The 21,917-nt window shown below is 34.5% G+C and overlaps 2 protein-coding genes across 3 annotated transcripts in view; one reads left to right on the top strand and one right to left on the bottom strand.

The window, feature by feature from the left end:
* LOC125673296 (kelch-like protein 26) overlaps positions 1-425 on the bottom strand; it is a 9,176-nt gene extending 8,751 nt beyond the window's left edge. The window contains exon 1 of the mRNA XM_048909829.2: positions 372-425. The gene's annotated coding sequence lies outside the window, so the exon portion shown is untranslated. The remainder of the gene's footprint in view (positions 1-371) is intronic.
* A 176-nt stretch (positions 426-601) lies between these two features.
* On the top strand, positions 602-17,437 carry LOC125673235 (copine-3-like). Of its 2 annotated transcripts, none has more exons than XM_056166818.1 (15): positions 602-1,225; positions 3,124-3,306; positions 3,666-3,845; positions 3,940-4,014; positions 4,692-4,766; positions 5,250-5,333; positions 5,611-5,700; positions 5,805-5,906; positions 7,041-7,124; positions 7,218-7,277; positions 9,504-9,640; positions 10,454-10,557; positions 12,573-12,715; positions 13,276-13,518; positions 15,255-17,437. In XM_056166818.1, the coding sequence occupies exons 2-15, from the start codon at positions 3,154-3,156 to the stop codon at positions 15,357-15,359; spliced, it is 1,635 nt and encodes a 544-aa protein (XP_056022793.1). In that variant the 5' UTR covers positions 602-1,225; positions 3,124-3,153; the 3' UTR covers positions 15,360-17,437. The 2 variants fall into 2 exon arrangements, with proteins under 2 accessions (XP_056022793.1, XP_048765665.2); XM_048909708.2 differs by having other exon boundaries at positions 607-703.
* The last annotated feature ends 4,480 nt before the right edge of the window (positions 17,438-21,917 follow it).

Raw genomic sequence — 21,917 nt, forward strand, 5'->3', positions numbered from 1 at the left:
TAGAAACATTTGAATTGAAATGGGTATTAGATTTTCAGGGGTGAATCATCAATTTTTTTAAAGAAAATTTATGATATATGCCACAGAAATCATTTAAAATTTGAGTCTGAAACAGCCTCGCCATCAGTCTCAAAGTAGGATGCTGATGCACCTGTGGATCTAAGGGTAAATGTTCCGTTAAAGTTGCAGAATTGGTTTGTCCCATTGTCAACAAATGTAAGAAAAGATGAGAATAAACAGTTACAATATCTACTAAAATTTACCACCGAGCAATTCTTGTGTATATTTTGACAGCTCATATTGGTTATCGTACTTCGATGACCTATGAGCTGTACTACCGCTGAAGATTAAAAAGTAAACTTAACGCTTACTATCTTAGTTCTCGAATCTCGTTTGACATTTTGTTTCAGGAAGTTTTGGATTTTACTAATGTCGGTCCCGATATAAATGTAAATTTGTAAGCTCAATATTTATCATCTTTTGTCGCGAACAATAGACTCAAAAGAAAATATTATTCATTACAAAATATCTAATGTTTCATCTCGTATAAAAAAACCTTAATCTCATTTGTCATATAGATCTAGTGCAAAAGCGATATATCATATCGGGTTCGATGTCTCAAAACCCAAGAAAAAGAAAACAGCAGACCAGGAAGGGAGGAGAGGTTTTACTCCGAGTTTCGTTACTAAATTTGCCTACTTAGGTATTTGCACGTATCAAATGTATCTATTTCATCCCAAATTTATGATAACCACACGAAATTCACATTATTTGGTTTGAGATATAAATCTACGGAAACGTATTAATGTCACGACACTATTCTAGTTTACGCATTTACTAAATGATTTAGATCTAAATTTAATCTGTAAAATTTACACTCTGATTTGTAAAAATTTACACATTTTAAAAACTGTAAATTTTACGCCTTTATATGTAAAAATTCATCCCTTTTCAGTAAGATTTACACTTGAATTGGTAAATTTTTCTCTTAAATCCTTATAATTCACATTGCTTTGGTTTTGGACGCATAAAATTTGGTCTCCCGGTCAATGGGTCGGGTGGATGTGGGTTACCGTGCCTGTGTTTGATTTGTTGGGCCCATGCGGGCAGTGATGCATTGCTGGATCCGGTGGGTGTTCTGCCGGGCCCCTGTCTTTGCTTGCAGGAGTGTTGACGGCTGTGGAGGAGAGACTTCGGAAGTGCTGTGCGACTGCATATGCCAGAGGTGATGTGAATCGAATGTGGATTCTGGGGAATTCTAGAGAACCTTTAGTAAACTTGAGGTCGCTGGGCTTTTCTCGAATCGACAGTGTCGAGGCATATATGGCTTTTCAATTCTTTACATGACCATTGTCCATTCCTCACGGTGGGTTGGGGAATGGATTTTTTGACATCATAGACAGTTGCTTCTTCAGCAGGGATGGAAAACACGAATGTTCCTGTCTGGTGGTCGGTCATCCGGGGGGTGGGGGTGTGTGCTTTATTGGGCGCCACTCTGATTCCCTGTGGGTACTCTGGGATTGGGATAGGGGATATGAATTATGCTTCTTTGTTGGCTGACCTGTTTTTATATTCCTATGAGAATTTGTTCAAAAACTTCGTGAAAGGAATGGGTCTCTTGTGGCCGTCAATTCGACATTTAGATATATCAACGATGTATTATCTATCAACAATAATAATTTTCATTCATGTGTCGATTTGATATATCCCAGTGGACTCGAAATAGAAGACACCACAGGGTCGTCCACTGCTGCTTCATACTTAGATATTTTATCGAAAGTAGATATTTACGGCAAACTAACAACTCAACTTTATGACAAATGGGATCATTTCAACTTCTCCATCATCAACTTCCCATATTTATGTAGCAATATTCCATTATCACTTGTATGTGGTGTTTACATCTCTTAACTGATTTGATGCGCAAGAGCTTGTTCTGTTTATAGTCAGTTTTTGGGCCGAGGCAGGCTACTGACAAATAAGTTGATGGTGCAGGGGTTCCAACAGTCTCGTTTAAAATCAGCATTTCGCAAATTCTATGGTCGTTATAATTATCTAGTTTGCCAATACAACCTAACATTGGGTCAAATCTGTCTGATGTGTTTCATGCCGATTGTTAGGCCGCTCGTGGCACACTGATTTTGACTATGGATAACTCTGTTTACCTGATCAAGATAATAGGGCTCACGGTGGGTGTGACCGGTCGACAGGGAATGATTACTCCTCTTAGGCACCTAATCCCACCTCTGGTATATCCAGGGGTCCGTGTTTGCCCAACTCCCTATTTTGTATTGCTTTTAGGAGTTATGAGATTGATCACTGTTCGTTATCTTCAACTTTCAATTAACCTGCGAAATTTACATTAAATGACAAATCTCTTAAAATCACACTTATTTTAATCTGATGTTACACTTGAATTATTCACAATTGTTCACAATTTTTAGAAATGGTTTTTGTTTCCCAGACATAGATATAACTATAAAATATCATTCATTTCAGTCGTTGCGCGCATTACTAAAAACTTAATTGTTGTTTGCATCCATGAATTTATGCATGTATTTAGTTGAATTGATGATAATACGCCGGTTTCGAGATACGAACTCCTCTGTATAGGAGGTGCATTTAGTGGAACTTTGAATGCCTAAGTGGGACAGAGTGGATATACAGCCAACGAGGAAGACGATGAAATGTATTATTATTATCGAAAGAAATGTTTTACCGAAGTGGAAACATACAAACAATGTCATATTTGCAAGAAATATCTTGGATATGGTACTTATGACGAAAGAAATAACGTGATAGGATAAGAATTCTATGTATTTAATTACTCCCTAAATACTTATCACTTGCTTAGTTTGTGTATCAGTCGAATTCGAGTTATCAAACAGCGTATGAGAAACTTACTGAGTACATTCACTTATGCTGTGATGAATATCTGTCCCTCTCCCGCGTGTAAACAAATTCTTTAGCACCTTACTATGTACGAGAGTTCTCCAAAGGGAAATAACTCGGACATATCTCGAAACCGGCGTATTGATTCAATTAACGAGAGCAATAATAATAAAATAATTCATTTATATTGTGCACATTATCTGACAGATAGACTGTACAAATTTCTTGCAGATTGTATAGAAAACATATTACTAGAAAAAAATGAGCCAAGCTGTTTCAACTGGAGGTGGTCCTGTGTCCAAGGTTCAGCTGAGAGTCGAATGTACTGGACTTAAAAAAAAAGATGAGTTTTCAAAATCTGATCCCTGTGCTGTTCTGTATATGTACCCCAGGGGAAGTCACTCTTGGCTTGAGGTAGAGTATGAATAAACTTAAACTGTTACAAATTTACTTAGAAATAAAAAAGGTAAATGTGATACAGTAATCTCAGTGAGATTCGTCAAGGCTGGATATTTGGACTGACGCCTCTTCCGAACATGGCATCTCAATGAGATTAGGCCAGCAGGCCCCCATTTTGAGAAGTCTTTTGACAAAAATGTACATCATATCTCAAAATAAGTATCAATTTTAATATGTAGTGATTATAATAATTAGGACATTTATATATAACACCTCATATAAAATAGATTACTCTAAGGTGCTGAACATTGTATGAATCACAAAATAATCAAAGTTTATGGGAAGGTCACAAAGTTAATATACTTATTTTTCAGATTGGAAGAACTGAACATATCAAGAACTGTCACGATCCCAAATTTGTCACTCCCTTTACTGTGGAGTACTTTTTTGAAGAAATTCAGAAAGTGAAAATAGAAGTTTATGACTTGGATAACCACACCAGCAAGCTGACAGATGACGACTTTTTGGGGAAAATAGAATGTAATCTGGCACAGGTATGTCTCGGACATTTCCAGTATCAGTATAGCTCTCACGTTTGAAACACTATGTTCTTTAAACACATGTAGATATTTTAAAATTATGTTGCAGATTGTTTCACGCAACCCTTTCTCCTCCGCCTTGCAAAAAAGAGATGGAAAACCAGTAGGTGGTTCACTGATTTACGTAAGTACAATATGTATATACATCTCTCTCTCTCTCTCTTTATATATATATATATATATATATATATATGTGTGTGTGTGTGTGTGTGTGTATATATATATATGTGTGTGTGTGTATATATATATATGTGTGTATATATATATGTGTGTGTGTGTGTGTGTGTGTATATATTTAGTACAGACTGGGTGAAATACAAAATCGTTTTCAGTATAGGTATTTTTTCATTGTGGAAGGGAAGATAGATATACTGGTGTCCGTCCCACTTGACTTTGTGGATGCAATTCTGACGAAAACGCTCAACTTTGTAGAATTGTTAGTCACTCACCATATGTAGTTGATCATATTGTGCCGCCATTTTAATTTGACAAATTTTACAGGAGTTATGGGACTTTGTTGAATTTGTACATGCTAAACTATAGGAACACTTTGTGGACGCAACTCTTCCGAAACTGCTGTGTGGAATTTGTTCAAATTTTGCAGGATTGTTAGTCACAATATGTAGCTGTAGTTGATCATAGTCCACTACAATTTCATTCTACAAAGTTTACAGGAGTTATGGGACTTTTATACTTGCACTTTTTTGTGGCGGTGAGAGACATGGCTTTGCGTAGTAATCTTGTTCAGGTTTAGTTGACTGATATTTGAATGCTATGGTACTTACATTTGATTATTTGTAGGTAAGGTCCGAGGAGGTCAGAGAAGGAGGAGAAATGGTGTATCTTCATATTGGGGCTACAAAAGTAGACAATAAGGTAACCTCCCCTAACATAAGTATACAGTAAAACTTGATCATATGAAACTTGTGGAAACTCGCAAAATTATTTCTTACTAGTGTAACAGAGACATTTTTATGCCTCTGATGGGATTTGAACCTGGGTCTCTGGCACTCAAGTCTAGCACTCTACCAATCGAGCTAAAGGTTAACCCACTAGCCAGAGCTAGTAGAAATGTCATATCACTCACACCACCACATTGTCCCCCTCCTTTTTAAGAGGAGTCGTCCCTGACTCTTCCAGAGTGCCAACACCTGTGGGGTGAAGTACTGAGGATATCTCACCCGCCAGAGATAACCCAGGTCCCAATGTGAGTACCATATGTAACAGAGACACAAGTCCAGCACTACAAATCAAGACAAAGGGTTAACCCACTAGCTAGGAATGCCACATCGCTCACACTACCCTTTAGTTATTGATCCTTTTTACCTAGAGTATGGTCACATTCTGAGTTTCTTTCAGGACTTCATGGGGAAATCAGACCCTTTCCTAGAAATTTCTCGACAGGCTTCAGATGGAAGTTGGCAAGTGGTACATAGAACAGAGGTAGGTGAATATTAGTGCCTGTAATGTATATCTATGTCATAAAAACTCCTCATTGTCTGGTAAAGAATTAGGGAATGAGAGCTGGTGTCATTCAGTCAGCTGTCTCATATCGAAAACTTAAGCTAACAATTTCATAAGGCACAGTGCATCTAATATCCATAAACACTGATTATCTAATATCAGATTATTAGATATGTATGTTCAGAGTAAATCATTTTAGATTTAAAAAAGAAATTATTGTTTCCTATTGAAAACCTTCTTGAATAATTTCTATAAGGTTTGCAAAGACACCTTGAATCCAGTGTGGCGGCCATTTAATATGGCAGTACATACATTGTGTGCAGGTAACAAACAACAGGAAGTACAGGTATGAATACAAGTATCAATACAATCCAGTTCCTATCAATACAGAGAAAGTATTTGAATTTGATATATTTGAACCTGTAAATACAATTTTGTGTGTTGTTTAAGTTCTGCTGCAGCGATCACGACAGCGATGGATCCCATGATCTGATTGGCTCATTCACAACTACCATTGCACAGCTGGAGCAAGCTGCAGTGGAGGGGAAAGAGGTAACATTTGAATTGTGTTTGTAGAGAACACCATCCTACACTGTAGAATAAATAACGATATGAAAACACATCGCGCAAACTGTGGTTCTGAGTCGATTTGATTTCTCGGAGAGAATCAACGAAGAGCACGGGTGGGTAACATAGGGTGAGAAAAGAACTTCATCCCATAGAAATTAACGAACAGTACACTATAAAAACATTATACTATAAAATTATGTATACATCAAACTACACCCCAATTTATGTAGAAATTAAAGAACGGTAGACTGTAAAATCATTGTACTATAAAATTATACATCAAACTACACCCCAATTTATATAGAAATTAACGAACGGTACACTGTAAAATCATTGTACTATAAAATTATACATCAAACTACGCCCCAATTTATGTAGAAATTAACGAACGGTGCACTGTAAAATCATTGTACTCTAAAATTATACATCAAACTTCATCCCAATTTATATAGAAATTAACGAACGGTGCACTGTAAAATCATTGTACTCTAAAATTATACATCAAACTTCATCCCAATTTATATAGAAATTAACAAATGATACACTGTAAAATCATTGTACTTTAGAATTTCACATTAAATGATATTGTAAAATCATTACACTCATCTAACAGTACTTACAATTATACTCATCTGACAGTATGGTAAAATTATCCTCATCTGACGATATGGTAAAATTATGCTCATCTGACAGTATGGTAAAATTATACTCATCTGACAGTATGGTAAAATTATGCTCATCTGACAGTACGGTAAAATTATCCTCATCTGACAGTATGGTAAAATTATACTCATCTGACAGTATGGTAAAATTTTACTCATCTGACAGTATGGTAAAATTATACGCATCTGACACTTTGTTATGGTCAAATTATACTTATCTAATGGCACTGTAAAACCATTATACCGTACTCATCTACAAGTACTGTAAAATCATCTAACTGCACTGTAAAACCATTATACCGTACTCATCAACATGTACTATAAAATCATCTAACTGCACTGTAAAACCATTATACCGTACTCATCGATATGTACTGTAAAATCATTTTCATCTAACAAAACTGTAAATTCGTTATAAAATTATATATGTAAAACAGATTGAATCTTTTTTCAGGTACAATTTCCCTTTATAAATCCCAAGAAGAAATACAAAAAAGATAAAAAAAACTCTGGGGTGGCACATATGACAAACATCAGGGTATGTAATCCTGGATTCTTTTCATCAAGTTGAACGTAAGACATAATTTATATTTATTCATCATAGCCATTTATCATTGTTCTTCTTTCTTAGTTTTTCAGACAGCCAAACTTTTTGGAGTTTATCTATGGTGGAATGCAGATTAATTTTACTGCAAGTATATCAACATCTTATCTTCAGAAATAGCTTGTTTCCAAGTCCCTTTACAGTGGAATTCAGGGGCGCGTTTTACAAAAGAACTTACGACAAACTTTACATACTGCAATTTTCCGGTTTGTTGTAAGGTCATTCACTCCAAATGCAAATTTTTTTTTTTTAAATGTTGAAAATTAAGCCTCAGAAAAGTTTTACGTAATTCACTTTAAGTAATAACTGTGTAATACAATTTAAGACTTGTGACTTTGCCGTAAGTTGTTTTGTAAAACGGGCCCCAGCATTCTAAGTCTGAAATTACACTTTTTATTCTTAGCTGAGCTGAGTTTACTGATCAAAGTTAGTCCATCAATCTGTTTTTTATATTTTCACGTCCAGAATAGCAGGACCCATAGTAAAAATTAAGTTTGATCATTAAAAATTTTACTTCTCAAGAACCATTAAGTTAGGAAAAACAAAACATTTTTGAGCAAATCATGGTTCTTGGGGGACAAGGATGGGGCCACTACACTTTTTTATGAGAATGAAATGGTTTCTTCTCAAGAGCAACAAAGCTACATTTCTATGCCCCACCACATCATGGCAGGGACATGGTGTAGCTTGATAAGAGCATAACAGCTCTGCCAAAATATTTGGACCATGGTCGGCATTTACTCCATTGTATGATCCTTACTTCAAATTAATGGATTATGTGATTAGCTCATTTCTGATTAACCTATAAAGGACATCTGCTTCAAACTTTACCAACAAAGAGTAACTCATTCCTAAATAATCTATAAAGGACACCCGCTTCAAACTTGACAAAGAAGTACCGCTTAATGAGAGTTTGACTAATACTGTAGATGTTATCAATTTTTCACGAATTACCATTTTTGGTTTGGTCCGTGGGTTTGAAATTCTGCTGTGTTGCATATGGCTTACATGAAAATGGCTTGCATAGTTTTAAGTCCACTGATATGAAATTACACGAATTTCATGTGATCATGGACTTAACAGAAATAAATACAGCACGTAAAAATATACGTTTCCAATTTACTTTTATTTTTCACCCTGACCTTATGTGCAGTCAGCTCATTTATGGTCTGTGTTTGCCCTACTCTCTATTTTGTATTCCTTATAAGAGTTATGAGATTGATCACTGTTCGTTATCTTCACTTTTTATAGGAGTTATGAGATTGATCACTGTTCATTATCTTCACCTTTTATAGGCGTTATGAGATTGAACACTGTTCGTTATCGTCACCTTTACAGGACTTATGAGATTGATCACTGTTCGTTATCTTCACCTTTATAGGAGTTATGAGATTGATCACTGTTCGTTATCTTCACCTTTATAGGAGTTATGAGATTGATCACTGTTCATTATCTTCACCCTTTATAGGAGTTATGAGATTGACCACTGTTCGTTATCTTCACCTTTTATAGGCGTTATGAGATTGAACACTGTTCGTTATCTTCACCCTTTATAGGACTTATGAGATTGATCACTGTTCGTTATCTTCACCTTTTATAAGAGTTGAGATTGATCACTGTTTCTTATCTTCACCTTTTTGTTGATATAATGAGGATGTCTTCACAAAGCATCATTAACAGATGCCTTTCTGTAAGTCTCTATATGATATTTGTCTGACTGAATCGCTCAGGCATGCACCCTGTTGCTATTGATCCTGGTCTATCGACGTCCATCATGCACCATGCATTGTAAATTGTTCACTTCTTCAGAGAAACTGGACTGTCATTTTCTGAAATTACTGTGTTGCATCTTTAAGGGTAAGTGAACAGATGAACAGAGCTTTTGTGATCCCAGTCCTTTTGCGGTTTTTAAGAGTATGGCTAAAACCTCTAGAATCAGAGCAATCTTTATAAAAAAAAAAAAAATGGGTCATTCTTCCAGCCTCAGTGAGAATACATTGCATGAAGGTTACTTATGATCAGTTATGTAACCCTCAACCATTATCACTGTAAAGATGGACACAAGTAAAGATGTTACAAAGATTTGTTGAAGGCCATAACTTTGTTATCGAGATGTGCTTTTAGCACTTCTGTTCCTAGTTGCAGATCTGTAGCTCAGGGAAAAATACTAGGACAGACAAGACTGGACTGCCCCAATATTTCCCCAGAGAGCTACAGATCTTCAGCTATTCTGTTTCAGTTACTTGTTGATAATTTGACGACAGACTGACTATTTCGAGAACTCCAGTAACACGGGTGTTTCTTACTTTGCAGGTTGGAGTTGATTTTACTGGATCTAATGGAGATCCCAGGGAAGCGAACTCTCTTCACTTTATTGCATCTGATATTTATCCCAACCAATACATGCAGGCCATCCATGCGGTGGGATCTGTTTGTCAGGAATACGACACGTAAGTCCTATTGTGTGTCGGGAATATCGCACATACTGTAATTTTTGGTGATAAGGTCGATAATTTTTGCTAGCTCGTTAGCTCGCCCAATATACTGAATCGATTTTATATCTAAGACCTACATTTTAAAAAATTGCATCTGCAGATGAAAAACTCACATTTTAAGACCATATGAATGGCTTATAAGGAAACATAAAAAGAAAGTAAGAGAAAAAGAAGATAACTGATATATAACACATATTTCTATGGTTCCTGAAAATTTTCCCAAGATCATATACTGTAGATGCACTCTTGAAATAAGAATATCTCACTCAGGATTTGACACTAAGGCACGTCTGACTGACCGAGTCTACTAAATGATAGGTCTGGTCAGGTAAAATATCGATTTACTAGTCTGACTTGTCGAGTTAAAAAAAATAAACAAATTTAAGAAACTTTACTTTGAACCGTAAGATATCTTATTCTTAACAAAAAATAACTGTAAAGAGTTTGCAAGCAATTTTAAACCGCGTGATGACATAATCTCTATTTTTAGTTCTAATAAATAAGTCGTGGTCGGAAGTGATGTTTTATGACATCTACACAATGTTAATGTTACGTATGTTAAAAATGGACAACATTTAAACATACAAAGAATACAATAATGTCTAAGTAACTCATTTGTCCATTTTCTGGTGAGTGAAGTTTTTAAACAAATAGATACCTACTGTTGTTTATCAAAGATAAAAGAAGACTTGTTAAATATGAAATGCTGATTTATGTGGAAAAGACAAAATTGTGTTCTCTATGTTGGTATATTTTTTTTTTTACTAGGGATAAATTATTCCCAGCCCTTGGCTTTGGGGCAAAGCTTCCTGATGGGTCAATTTCAATGGAGTTTGCTCTGAATTTCAATCCCTCAAATCCTTACTGTGCAGGTAACATATATACATCAAATTCAAATTATGTAATCTATGTAATTCTGATGTGCTCTCTGCAAGGAGGAATAAAATACTGAATGAATGAATGCAATTTGTGTATTTGATAAAGATTTGATAAACATATGAATATAATATGATTTCATTTGTTAAATGCAATTTGATTAGTTTATCATTTGACCTTCACAACCATTTCTAGGTCACCTGACCTGAGTCACTCAGATGACCTATTGTTATTGGCCTGTATCTGTTTTGCATTGTTTTGTTAACAACTGAACATTTTTAAAACTTTTTCTTGATAAATACCTTTTCAATTATTTTCAAATTTTGTATAGAGCATCAATGGGAATAGGGGAACTTATATTGTAAATTTCAGGACTCCTGCACCCTAGGGGCGTGGTAAAAATTGACCAATTTTCAGAAGTCGTCTTCTCTACAATCGCACATCTGTATGAAAAACTAAAAGCATAGTGATTTAGAGCAAGAATGCATCGACGATAATTGTAAATTTTATGATCCCAAGGTAGAGGTTCTGACCCCAGGGCGGGGCCAAACTTGGTATAGAGTGTGATATGTGTAAAACATTAACCCATTTGCCAAAGTTGTAAATTTCATGACTTCATCAATAGGGGTTGAGGTTCTAAAGTGGGTTCAAAATTATCATAGTGATTATTGTCTTTATCTTTAAAATACTAAAAGATTTGCTGATACTGTATATAAACTAAGTGCATGTTTGGGAGAAGCAGAAATGGATGTACACTATATGTACCAAAATTGTAAAATTTGCAACCTCGGGGTTCTTACTGTAGGGCAGGTCCAAAATAGTCAAATAGTGTAAATAAGTCTTTCATCATTATGGACATTTCAGAGGCATTTATATTTCTTAAGTGAGCTTGTTTTATACTGCTGCTGAATTTAGCTTAGATGTACAGAACGGGAGAATTATTATAGATTTTATAGCCCTTGGGGCTAGTGATACTTTTAACTAATGCTCAGGTGACAGATATGACCTGTTGGCCTCTTGTTCGTATTGTATAATGTGTTGTGCCATATGAAGTTCCGAGAATGACATTATAATACCCCATTCTTATGAATTTCAAACCAAAATGAAATATTTAATGTATATGTTTGAATGTATAGAAACCATATCCACGAAACTGCATCCCAACGGAACTTTAAAATGTTGACAACCCACGAAATTACATCCAACAGAACTGTAAAATATTGACAACTCACGAAATTACATCCCAATGAAAGTGTAAAATATTGACAAGCCATGAAAATTGGTCCCCACAAATTGAAATGATACCACAGTATTACTCTGCATCATATGAAAATTAAATTATGAGGAATGAAAGTACTTTCTACTCATTTTATAAGTTATAATGTGTAAACTGCCTCATCATACTTTATATTTAAAAAAATGATTAAATGAATTAGTAGATTACATCTATTCCATAAAGGGACATGGACACGATTTGAGCTGAAAATTTTCAAATCTTATTTTTCCGTTTTTATTGTTTACAATGATTAGTAAGACATTTGTAATGGTCAGCAACAATTTCAACGTCAGTTGTTGAGGTACATGGGAGATACAGAGCTCACAATTCTTTGTTATGTAAACAAGGCTCATGCCATGTTTTTGTTTACATATAGGCTAAATTTATATACCAGTAAAAGTTTGTTTAAAACAGATATTTCAATATACAACTTAATTCTGAACACAATTAAATAGTTTCTAGTGTTTAATACATTTCATTTTGTTTTAAACATGCTATTTTCTAATAAGCAATCTATATTTAAACAAAACATGGCACGAGCCTTGTTTACATAACAAAGAATTGTGAGTGCTGTATCTCTCTTATAACTCAAAAACTGATATTCAAATTTGGTTGACCATTAGAAATACTTTAGTCAAGCATTGTATACAATAAAAATGGCAAAATAAAATTTTCATCTCAATAGTGTCCAAGCCTCTTCAAATAACAAAGACATGAAACTGTTTTCAATTTCAGGTATAAATGGTGTGATCGAGGCTTATAAGAATGCAATCCAAAATGTTACACTATGGGGTCCGACCAATGTGGCTCCTATTATCTACCATGTGGCCAGGTTTGCTGAGGTGGCCCAAAAGGAGGAGGCAACCAAGGGGGCACATGTTTGTATTTTTGGTTTTGATCAAATAATGCATGTTACAGAACGCCTCTCTGGTGTACGCTAATAATTCATGATATTCCACATTAGAGAAGATAGTGCTCTACCTATTTAAAAATGTGCAATTGTTACTGATTTGTTTACTTTTATTATGCTAAAAACATGGTACAGGTGGGCAGACAAACTGAATTGTGTGCACACACTCTCTGTTCCCTCGATTTCTTGGAGGGTAGGGCACAGGGACAAGATTACTCTCATTTGTATTGTGGCTTGAAACACAAAGCTTGCAGTGTAGTTTGACAATAGAAATTCAGTGAATTTTGAAATATTCTCTTTCAACACAAATAGCTATTTTTGTAAGTAATTACCTGCTTCAAATACATGTACATAATGTAGCTTTTTTTTTTTAGCTATTGGTCTGCTACAAATACCTATGTTTTTTAGCTATTGGCCTGCTACAAATAGCCATGTTTTTAGCTATTGGCCTGCTACAAATAGCTATTTTTTTTAGTTATTGGCCTGTTATGTGCTGATCTAAAATGACACAGAGAACGACTTTTGTAGGCGTATTATGTGCTGCTCCTGTTGACTGATGGGATTATCACTGACATGGACCAGACAAGGGACGCCATTGTGTATGCCTCAGGCCTGCCCATGTCCCTCATTATTGTGGGAGTGGGGGAGGCAGATTTTAGTGACATGAACTTTCTGGATGGTGATGGCGGGGTTCTGAAAGGAGCCAATGGCAGGCCAGCAGAAAGGGATATTGTGCAATTTGTTCCCTTTAGAGATTTCTTGTCACCCGCTGTAAGTAGCCTTGCTTTAGTTTTACGATAAAGAATAAAAGACTTCCTGTATTTAAAAGGACATAGGATACCCCACAGATTTGCTGTGGAATTTTATAAAACTACAAGTATTTGTAACTGTTTATATATTGCTAAAAACCCATATTTACCATAAAATTTTTCCTATGAAATCACCTTTATTTTTTACATTATCCTTAAATCTTTAACCCTTACTACGCTATTCGCGGCTTAAGCCGCACTGACTTTTTTGTCCATTGCTGCTGATCGCGGCATATGTCGTTTTTGTATTGACGTAAATAAAGCATTGCACTACAATCGCTAGATGTTCGGAACAACTTGGCAATTATCCTTAACCTATAGATATATGAATCAGGTCGGTCTTGTGCTTGAAATAATGAAAACTTTTATATAAATGTTAAACAGAAAAATAACTTAGACGAAGTGACAAAAAAGGAATGACACACAATCATGGCGGAAAGTGAAAATGAATCGGACATCAATGATGACTTAATGCAATTATTACAAGATTCCGGTGATGCGAGCAACTTTGAAGGGTTCGGGCCTGAAGATATATCAAATATTTTTGAAGTCGTTAGAGAAATAGACTTTGATCAATCAGTGAAGGATATAAATGTTCGCGAAGATGAAGAGTTTGGTTGGACTCTTTATGATTCAATGCCGTCTTGTGCTCCATTTGCAGGGACGCCAGGGCTAAACACACCGATTACAGAGAATCCTAAACCTATTGATTTTTTTAACATGCTATTTATTATTTATTTATTTAGCAAGATATGTAGTATACATAAACATGATAAAAGCATACAAATCAGAAAAACAGCAGGAAAAAACAAACACGTTTTCTTGTAAAATTCATTTATTTTCTTCACCTGGTTTACCTGTATTTACCTGTTGCAAAGTTGTAAAATGACTTCTTTTTTTTGCCATTTTATATTCTGCAATTCACACTAACTATAAAAGGCATCACTAAGGCAATATTTCTTCAATAAAACAATTTCAAACATATTTTGTCATATTTTTAAACTTTACCTGTGTTTTACCTGTAAACACAGGTGTAAGATTTTAAATTATAAAGTTAAAAAGTAGATATTTGGAAAGATGGTAATCTGTAGAACAATTTTCATAGGTAAAGTTTTTCTGTATCTTGAAAAATGAAAAAGTTATTACAGTTTAAAAATGATTCATCAATTTTGTCTTCTGAAACAACAAGAATGCAGCAGCCAGTATAGTAATTATATAAGTAGCGTAGTAAGGGTTAATTGAAACATTACCCCAAAATTGAAATCTTTCCATACTGTCTTTTTATTGATACTTTTAATGTATTAATGACTGATTCACATTGTTATTTAATCAAATGATAGAAAATCTCATGTGAACACAACAAAATCCTACTTCCTTTGAGGCATCCAAAATCTTGGGTATCCTATGATCTTATGGGTATCCCAGTGCTGAACACATTCTTTCCATTTTCATGCCTAGGGGATAAAAAATATAGGGAGAGGGCTAAATTAGGCTGTGCCTGTTGCCCATTTTTGATATTCTTAAACCTAGCCATGTTTGAAAAAGTGTTTTTCACAAGTACATATTATATTTTTATATTTGATCTTTGTCCTTCAAGCATGGTTTGACAACAGGATCAACCACATTTGACTTTCTAATGAAATTTTTAGAAATTAAAATTGATATCTTCTTTCTGAATGAAATCTTATTTTTTCAAAGGTTGGTGGTGCTGAATTGGCAAGGCAAGTGTTGGCCGAGGTACCACAGCAGGTAGTGAAGTATTACACCATGAGAAGTATGAACCCAAACAGACAACCAACGTAAACCGTGCAGCGATAAAAAAACAGACAACCAACCTAAAACAGCGATAGAATACGGACGACCAATCTAAAACAGCTATAAAATACCAACGACCAGCTATAAAAACACACGGCCAACCTAAACCAGCGATAAAAAACTGAAAACTAGAAAATTAACCTAAAACAGCAATAAAAATACAGACGACCAACCTAAACCAGCCATAAATAAAAATATAATTAGACATTTTTATTCCATCTATCTCACACATTATATATATTTTTCATAAGCAGTGTTGCCAGTTTGTTAGCAGTTACTTAATATTTTTATGACATTTTTGAAACATTATTTCCCTAGAGTTGGGAATTTTTGAAATATATATGCATTGCTCTATTTGAAATTTTGTGAAAATGATGGACAGATATAAAAGAAATTAATTCCAAGTTCATTCATGAGTCAAACATGTACGATACAATGTTTACACTTAATGATTACCAAATTTTAGTTGTTTTGTGTAAAATCATTATCCTCTGTATGAAAAGTTTGCATATTTTAAACAAAGGACTACATGCATGCACAGTCTTCCATACATTGCTAAAACATTGCTGTTACAGAAATGAAGCAATGACTAGTGAAAATATGTAGCTGTTAATTTCATTGCCTGTCTCTATGACATAACAAGCTTGGGATAATTTTTGTATATCTGAATTTATTGTTTTCATAGATTTCCCCGTGCTTACATCGCTGACATACCCACATAAATATGCCAGGTTCGAGATAAGAACTCTTCTGTGTAGGAGGTGCATTTAGTGGAACTTTGATTGTTGAAGTATTTTCAGTCAGTGAGGAAGACAATAAAATGCATTAAAAGCGGCTTCTCTTTAAATATGTAATTGTAGGAAATACAAAATACCATTGAAAGAAATGTTTTACTAAAGTGGAAACATAAAACAATGTCATATTTGCAATAAATACCCTGGGTATGATTCATACAACCAAAACCATATAAAAAGAATCTCATGTATTTAATTACTCCCTGAATACTTATCATTTACTTAGTTTGTGAATCAGTTGAAATTCAGGGATGAAACTGCATATGAGAAACTTACTGAGCAGATTCACTTATGCAGTAATGAGTATTTGTCCCACTCCTGCATGCAAATAAGTTGTTTCACGCCTTATTATGTACGAGAGTTCTCCAAAGAGAACTAACTCCAATGTATCTCGAAACTGGCGAATTTCCCCATGCTTACATTGCTGATGAACCCACATAATACGGATGTCCTACGGTCGACATTTAATCCCTAGAGATGCCTGTGATTATAGTGATAGTTATAGCATAGTACCGATAGCGGACACCGTGTACTGATCACATGATTTTAGTGATAGTTATAGAATAGTACCGATAACGGACACCGTGTACTGATCACATGATTATAGTGATAGTTATAGAATAGTACCGATAGCGGACACCGTGTACTGATCACATGATTATAGTGATATTTATAGAATAGTGCCGATAGCGGACACTATGTACTGATCACATGATTATAGTGATATTTATAGAATAGTATCGATAACGGACACTATGTACTGATCACATGACCTGTACTAGCACAATATTTTGACAGACAGTTTCGTGAATGATGATTTTTTTTCTTTTGGAACAAAATGTGTAATCTGTAAATGAAAATAGAAGTGCAATATACATGTATGTAGTGGTAATTCATGTGTATTTATTTTTACACTTTAATTGTTTTTATTCAGATTTATCAAATGTTTAACGTTGATACTGGTGAATTTATGGTGCATAGATTTCAAACGTAGTAGATGTATGATCTTTACTTAATGATGTTTAGTCATTTTTTTTAATGCAAATTTTTCTAATATCTTTAGTACATTAGACTAACTTGCATGAACTCCACTTTTAGTATATCAAACACAAGATTAAGTAACGGGTAACATGCAGGATTATCATGAACATTTTTTTCGGCATGTATTTTTTTTTTATGTATTGTACCTTGAAATAGTTTATATTTTGATCTTTTGTATTAAGCTTTTCAATAAAATATAAAACTGTTTGAAAATAAAACATTTTGACTGGTTCAGTATATTTTGAAGTAGACTGGTCAGAATGCTGAGTCTATGCCATTACATTTTATTGGCATTTTACCTACTCCAGCAGCGTTAGTGATAATACTCTATAAATGAAAAGGTGAACATAACGAACAGTGATCAATCTCATGTAACTCCTATAAGCAATGCAAAATAGATAGTTGGGCAAACACGGACCCCTGGATCTACCAGAGGTGGAATTGGGTGCCTAAAAGGCGTAAGCATCCCCTGTTGACCGGTCACTCCCGCTGTGAGCCCTATATCTTGATCAGATAAACACAGACCCATGGATACAGGCTTTACGAAACTTCTTACCTTCAAGATTTCATTGTAAGAAGTTACAATAAATATCTGTCTTATGAAAGGTGAAGATAACGAACAGTGATCAATCTCATAACTCCTATAAGCAATACAAAATAAGGAGTTGGGCAAACACGGACCCCTGGATATACCAGAGGTGAGATCAGGTGCCTAGGAGGAGTAAACATCCCCTGTAAACCGGTCACACCCACTGTGAGCCCTATATCTTGATCAGGTAAACGGAGTTATCCGTTGTCAAAATCAGTGGCAAAAACGGCCTAACAATTCGTATTAAACGCGTCAGACAGCATTTGACCCAATGATAGGTTGTATTGGCAAACTAGATCGTTATAACGACCGTAGAATTTGCGAAATGCTGATTTTAAACAGATTGTTTGAACCCTGTACCATCAACTTGTTTGTCAGTAGCCTGTCTCGACCCAAAAACTGACCATATGCAGAACTAGCTCTTGTGAATCGATTTAACTGAGAGATATAAACATATGCAGGTGATAATGGAATATTGCTACATAAATATAGTAAGTTATCAAACTTCTGAACTTAAGTTACATTTAATAAATCATCATAACTTTACAACAGCCTATGAACTATCCTACGTTAAGATATTTTTCTGGAGTTTTTTTTTTTTGTTTTTTTTCTAAGTAAAAATGGCTTCCCCCTTCCCTCCTGCTGTTCCATGACAGAGAAAATGAATTGAGACAAAGCTCCTGGTGATCATTAAATTTTTAACTACTTGCCAGTATGTACACATTTAATCATAGAAGTGGTGGGGGTATAATATTTTTGACCTGTCAGTCAGTCCCTTTCTCGTCTGTGCAACTCCACTGCGACTGCTCAACAGAATTTCGTGAAACTTTTTAGTTATAAGAAGGACACACTGTGTAGATGTGCAAATTCCCAGGAAATTCTTATTGAATAATTTTTCTGTCAAAAGCCCCTTTTGAACTTAGAATTTCGAGCCCGTCTGTCCTGTTCTTGCAGTAATGCATAACATTACCATTCATTATGTGAGGCATTGTCAAGCAATGTTGGAACGTGGGGTATGTGAGCTTGCTCACTTTTTCATTCATTTACTTAGATAGAAATGTCGTTCGTATCTTAAGTTAGAACTTATGAAATTCCTGAGTCAATTTTATTGTACATAAGATAAGAAGTTTAAACTTTCGCCTGGCATGCTTGGTGCCTAGGGTGAGTACGCATCTCCTGTCATTACACCTTGACTAATGGCAGATTCAGAGCTAATGTTAGTCTTAAACATTAACACAGCCGACAACAGCGTAGCATCATTGGGCTCGAGTAGGCATGTGCCTGCACATAAGTTTTGATTGTCGTAACGTGTAAAATATGCACACAGTGAAATGTCTATATTTTTCTAACTAGTGTTTGAATTAAGTAAATCGGGGAAAGAAGTGTCTATTAAACTTGACCTCTTTGCTCTTAAAATTTCCTTCTGATTTATTTGCATAAACTAGTTTTGTCTGTGTGGTGTGAACTCAACACATGCAACACAAATCAATTATTACATCAACACTGGAAAACATCAGCGTGGAAGACCATATAAACCAGAAAAAAGTGGCTTGTTATGGGCATGTATAAGCCCCCGTCAATGTCTGACAACGATTTCTCAACTTTATTTATGAAGAACATAGATCAATGTATAATAAATTACGAAAATATAGTTATTGGTGACTTAAATTTTGACATGTTGAATTATAAAAAATGCCAAACTTTAAAAGATTTATGTGATGTTTTTGATTTTTAACAATTAGTTGTAGAACCAACATGTTTTATGAAAAATCGTAACCCTTCATTAGTGGATGTAGTTTTAACAAATCAGAAAAATAAGTGTTTTAATATACAAATTTTTTCCACTGGTATCAGTGACTGTCATAATATCATCTCAGTCTCAATAAAATGGCAAATCCCAGTTCAGAGAAGAAAAATAATTTCTTATAGAAGTTACAAAAATTTTGATTGTGAACTTTTTAATAGTGATCTTGAGAAAATTTCATTTCCAGCTATTGAGAATTTGACAAACACGCTCCAGTAAAAAATAGACAACCAAGAAAAAATCCACTTCCATGTATGAATAGTGAGTTAAGAGGAGCCATATACAAAAAACATATGTGCTATTCCCAATACACAAAAAACAGAAATTCTAAAACTTGGGAAAATTTCAGAAAGCAGCGAAATTTGGTAACAAAATTGAAAAAGAACTCGATGAAAACCTATTTTCTTGAACGCTGCACGGGTGGGGCCAAAAATGTAAATTTTTGGAAAACTGTTAAACCGTTCTTCTCTAAAAAAAAAAAAAAAAAAAATGTAATTCTGGGGATCAAAATATACTTTTGTGTGAAAATGATAAAATAATAAATGATACTCGTGAAGTTTCTGAAAAGTTTAATACTTTTTTCTCTACCATTGCAGATAAAATTGGGGAAGGCATAGTATATGACCCTAATACTCACCCTAGTATAGTGGAAATAAAAAAGCATGTGGATGTGGTGAACAGTTTTGAATTTGAGCATGTGACATCTGATAAAGTTGACAAAATTATAGATAAAATAAATATTAAAAAAGCTTCTGGGTATGATAATATTCCAGCTAAAGTAATTAAACAATGTAAACCGATAGTGTCTAAACATTTATATTCATTGATCAATGTGTCTATTGATAATGGTGTGTTTCCTGATTCTTTAAAAAAAGCTCAGGTAACACCATTACATAAGAAAAACGATCCCTTATGTATATCAAATTATAGACCTGTGAGTGTTCTTCCTGTTTTTTTCCAAGGTTTTTGAAAAGGTGTGTGAAATACAATTGTATGATTTTTTTGATAAAATTTTCAATCCCTTGTGTGCATTTAGGCGCGGACATGGATGCCAGACCACGTTGGTCAGACTTTTAGAAGACTGGCGGGAAGCCTTGGATAAAAATTATTATATAGCAGCTGTATGGAGCGCCAAATTTTACATAAACTCAAATAATTGAAGATCATCAATTCATTTGATGCGCTCAACAATTGAATTAAAGATCTCTTCAAATAATTAATGATATCTTCAATTCTGATTATTGCGCGCATTAATTGAATTGATGATAGCATTAATTCTTCAGCTGATTTGATGCGCGCTTTAATTGAATTAATGATCTCTTCAAATGAATTAATGATATCAACAATTGAATTGATGCGCGCTACAATTCAATTGAAGAGAGCAATAATTGATATAATGCGCGCATTAAATCAATTGATGAGAGCAATAATTGAATTGATGCGCGCATTAATTCATTTGATGAGAGCAATAATTGATTTAATGCGCGCATTAATTCAATTATTACTCTCTTCAATTGAATTAATATCTTTAATTCACTTGAAGAGAGCAATAATTCTTTTAGAGAGAGCAACTATATAATTAAAGATATCTTCAATTCAACATATCCACAATTGAATTAATGATATCTTTAATTGAAAGTTCTCTGTATAATTATCCAGATGACAATACTTTATCCTTTGTTAGTCCAAATTTTGATCTACTTATTTCGACTTTAGAGTCTGACTCAAACCAGCTCATTGACTGGTTCAAAATTAACAAGATGCAAGCAAACCCTGATAAATTTCAAATCTTGGCAGTTGGGAAGAAAACTTTTGAAAAATCTCCGTCTATAAATATGCAAAATTTTGAACTAACTTGTGAAGAAAATATTAAATTGCTGGGGATTGAGATTGACTATCAATTAAATTTTGACGCTCATATTAGTACAATCTGCAGGAAGGCATCCCAACAACTGGATCTTCTTAAATGTTTAGGCCCATTTTTGAACAGATTAAGCAAACTTACAATTTTTCATACTTTTATTCTTAGTAATTTTAATTTTTGCCCTTTTGGCCTGGCATTTTTGTACGGAGAAAAATTCCAAAAAGATAGGAAAAGTGCAGGAAAGAGCGCTTCGCTTTGTATACGATGATCTCAACAGCTCATATGAAAACTTATTGATTAAAGCAAAGGTGCCTTCTTTGCAGATTCGAAGAATGAGAACTATGGCGCTTGAAACTTTTAAGATTTTGAATAAACTGTCGCCCTCATGTCTGCACAATCTTGTACACACAAGAAATTCAAAATACTCTTTTAGATACAATAACATTTTGGACAT

Source organism: Ostrea edulis, chromosome 1 (assembly GCF_947568905.1).
Source record: "Ostrea edulis chromosome 1, xbOstEdul1.1, whole genome shotgun sequence".
Taxonomy (NCBI): Eukaryota; Metazoa; Mollusca; class Bivalvia; order Ostreida; family Ostreidae; genus Ostrea; species Ostrea edulis.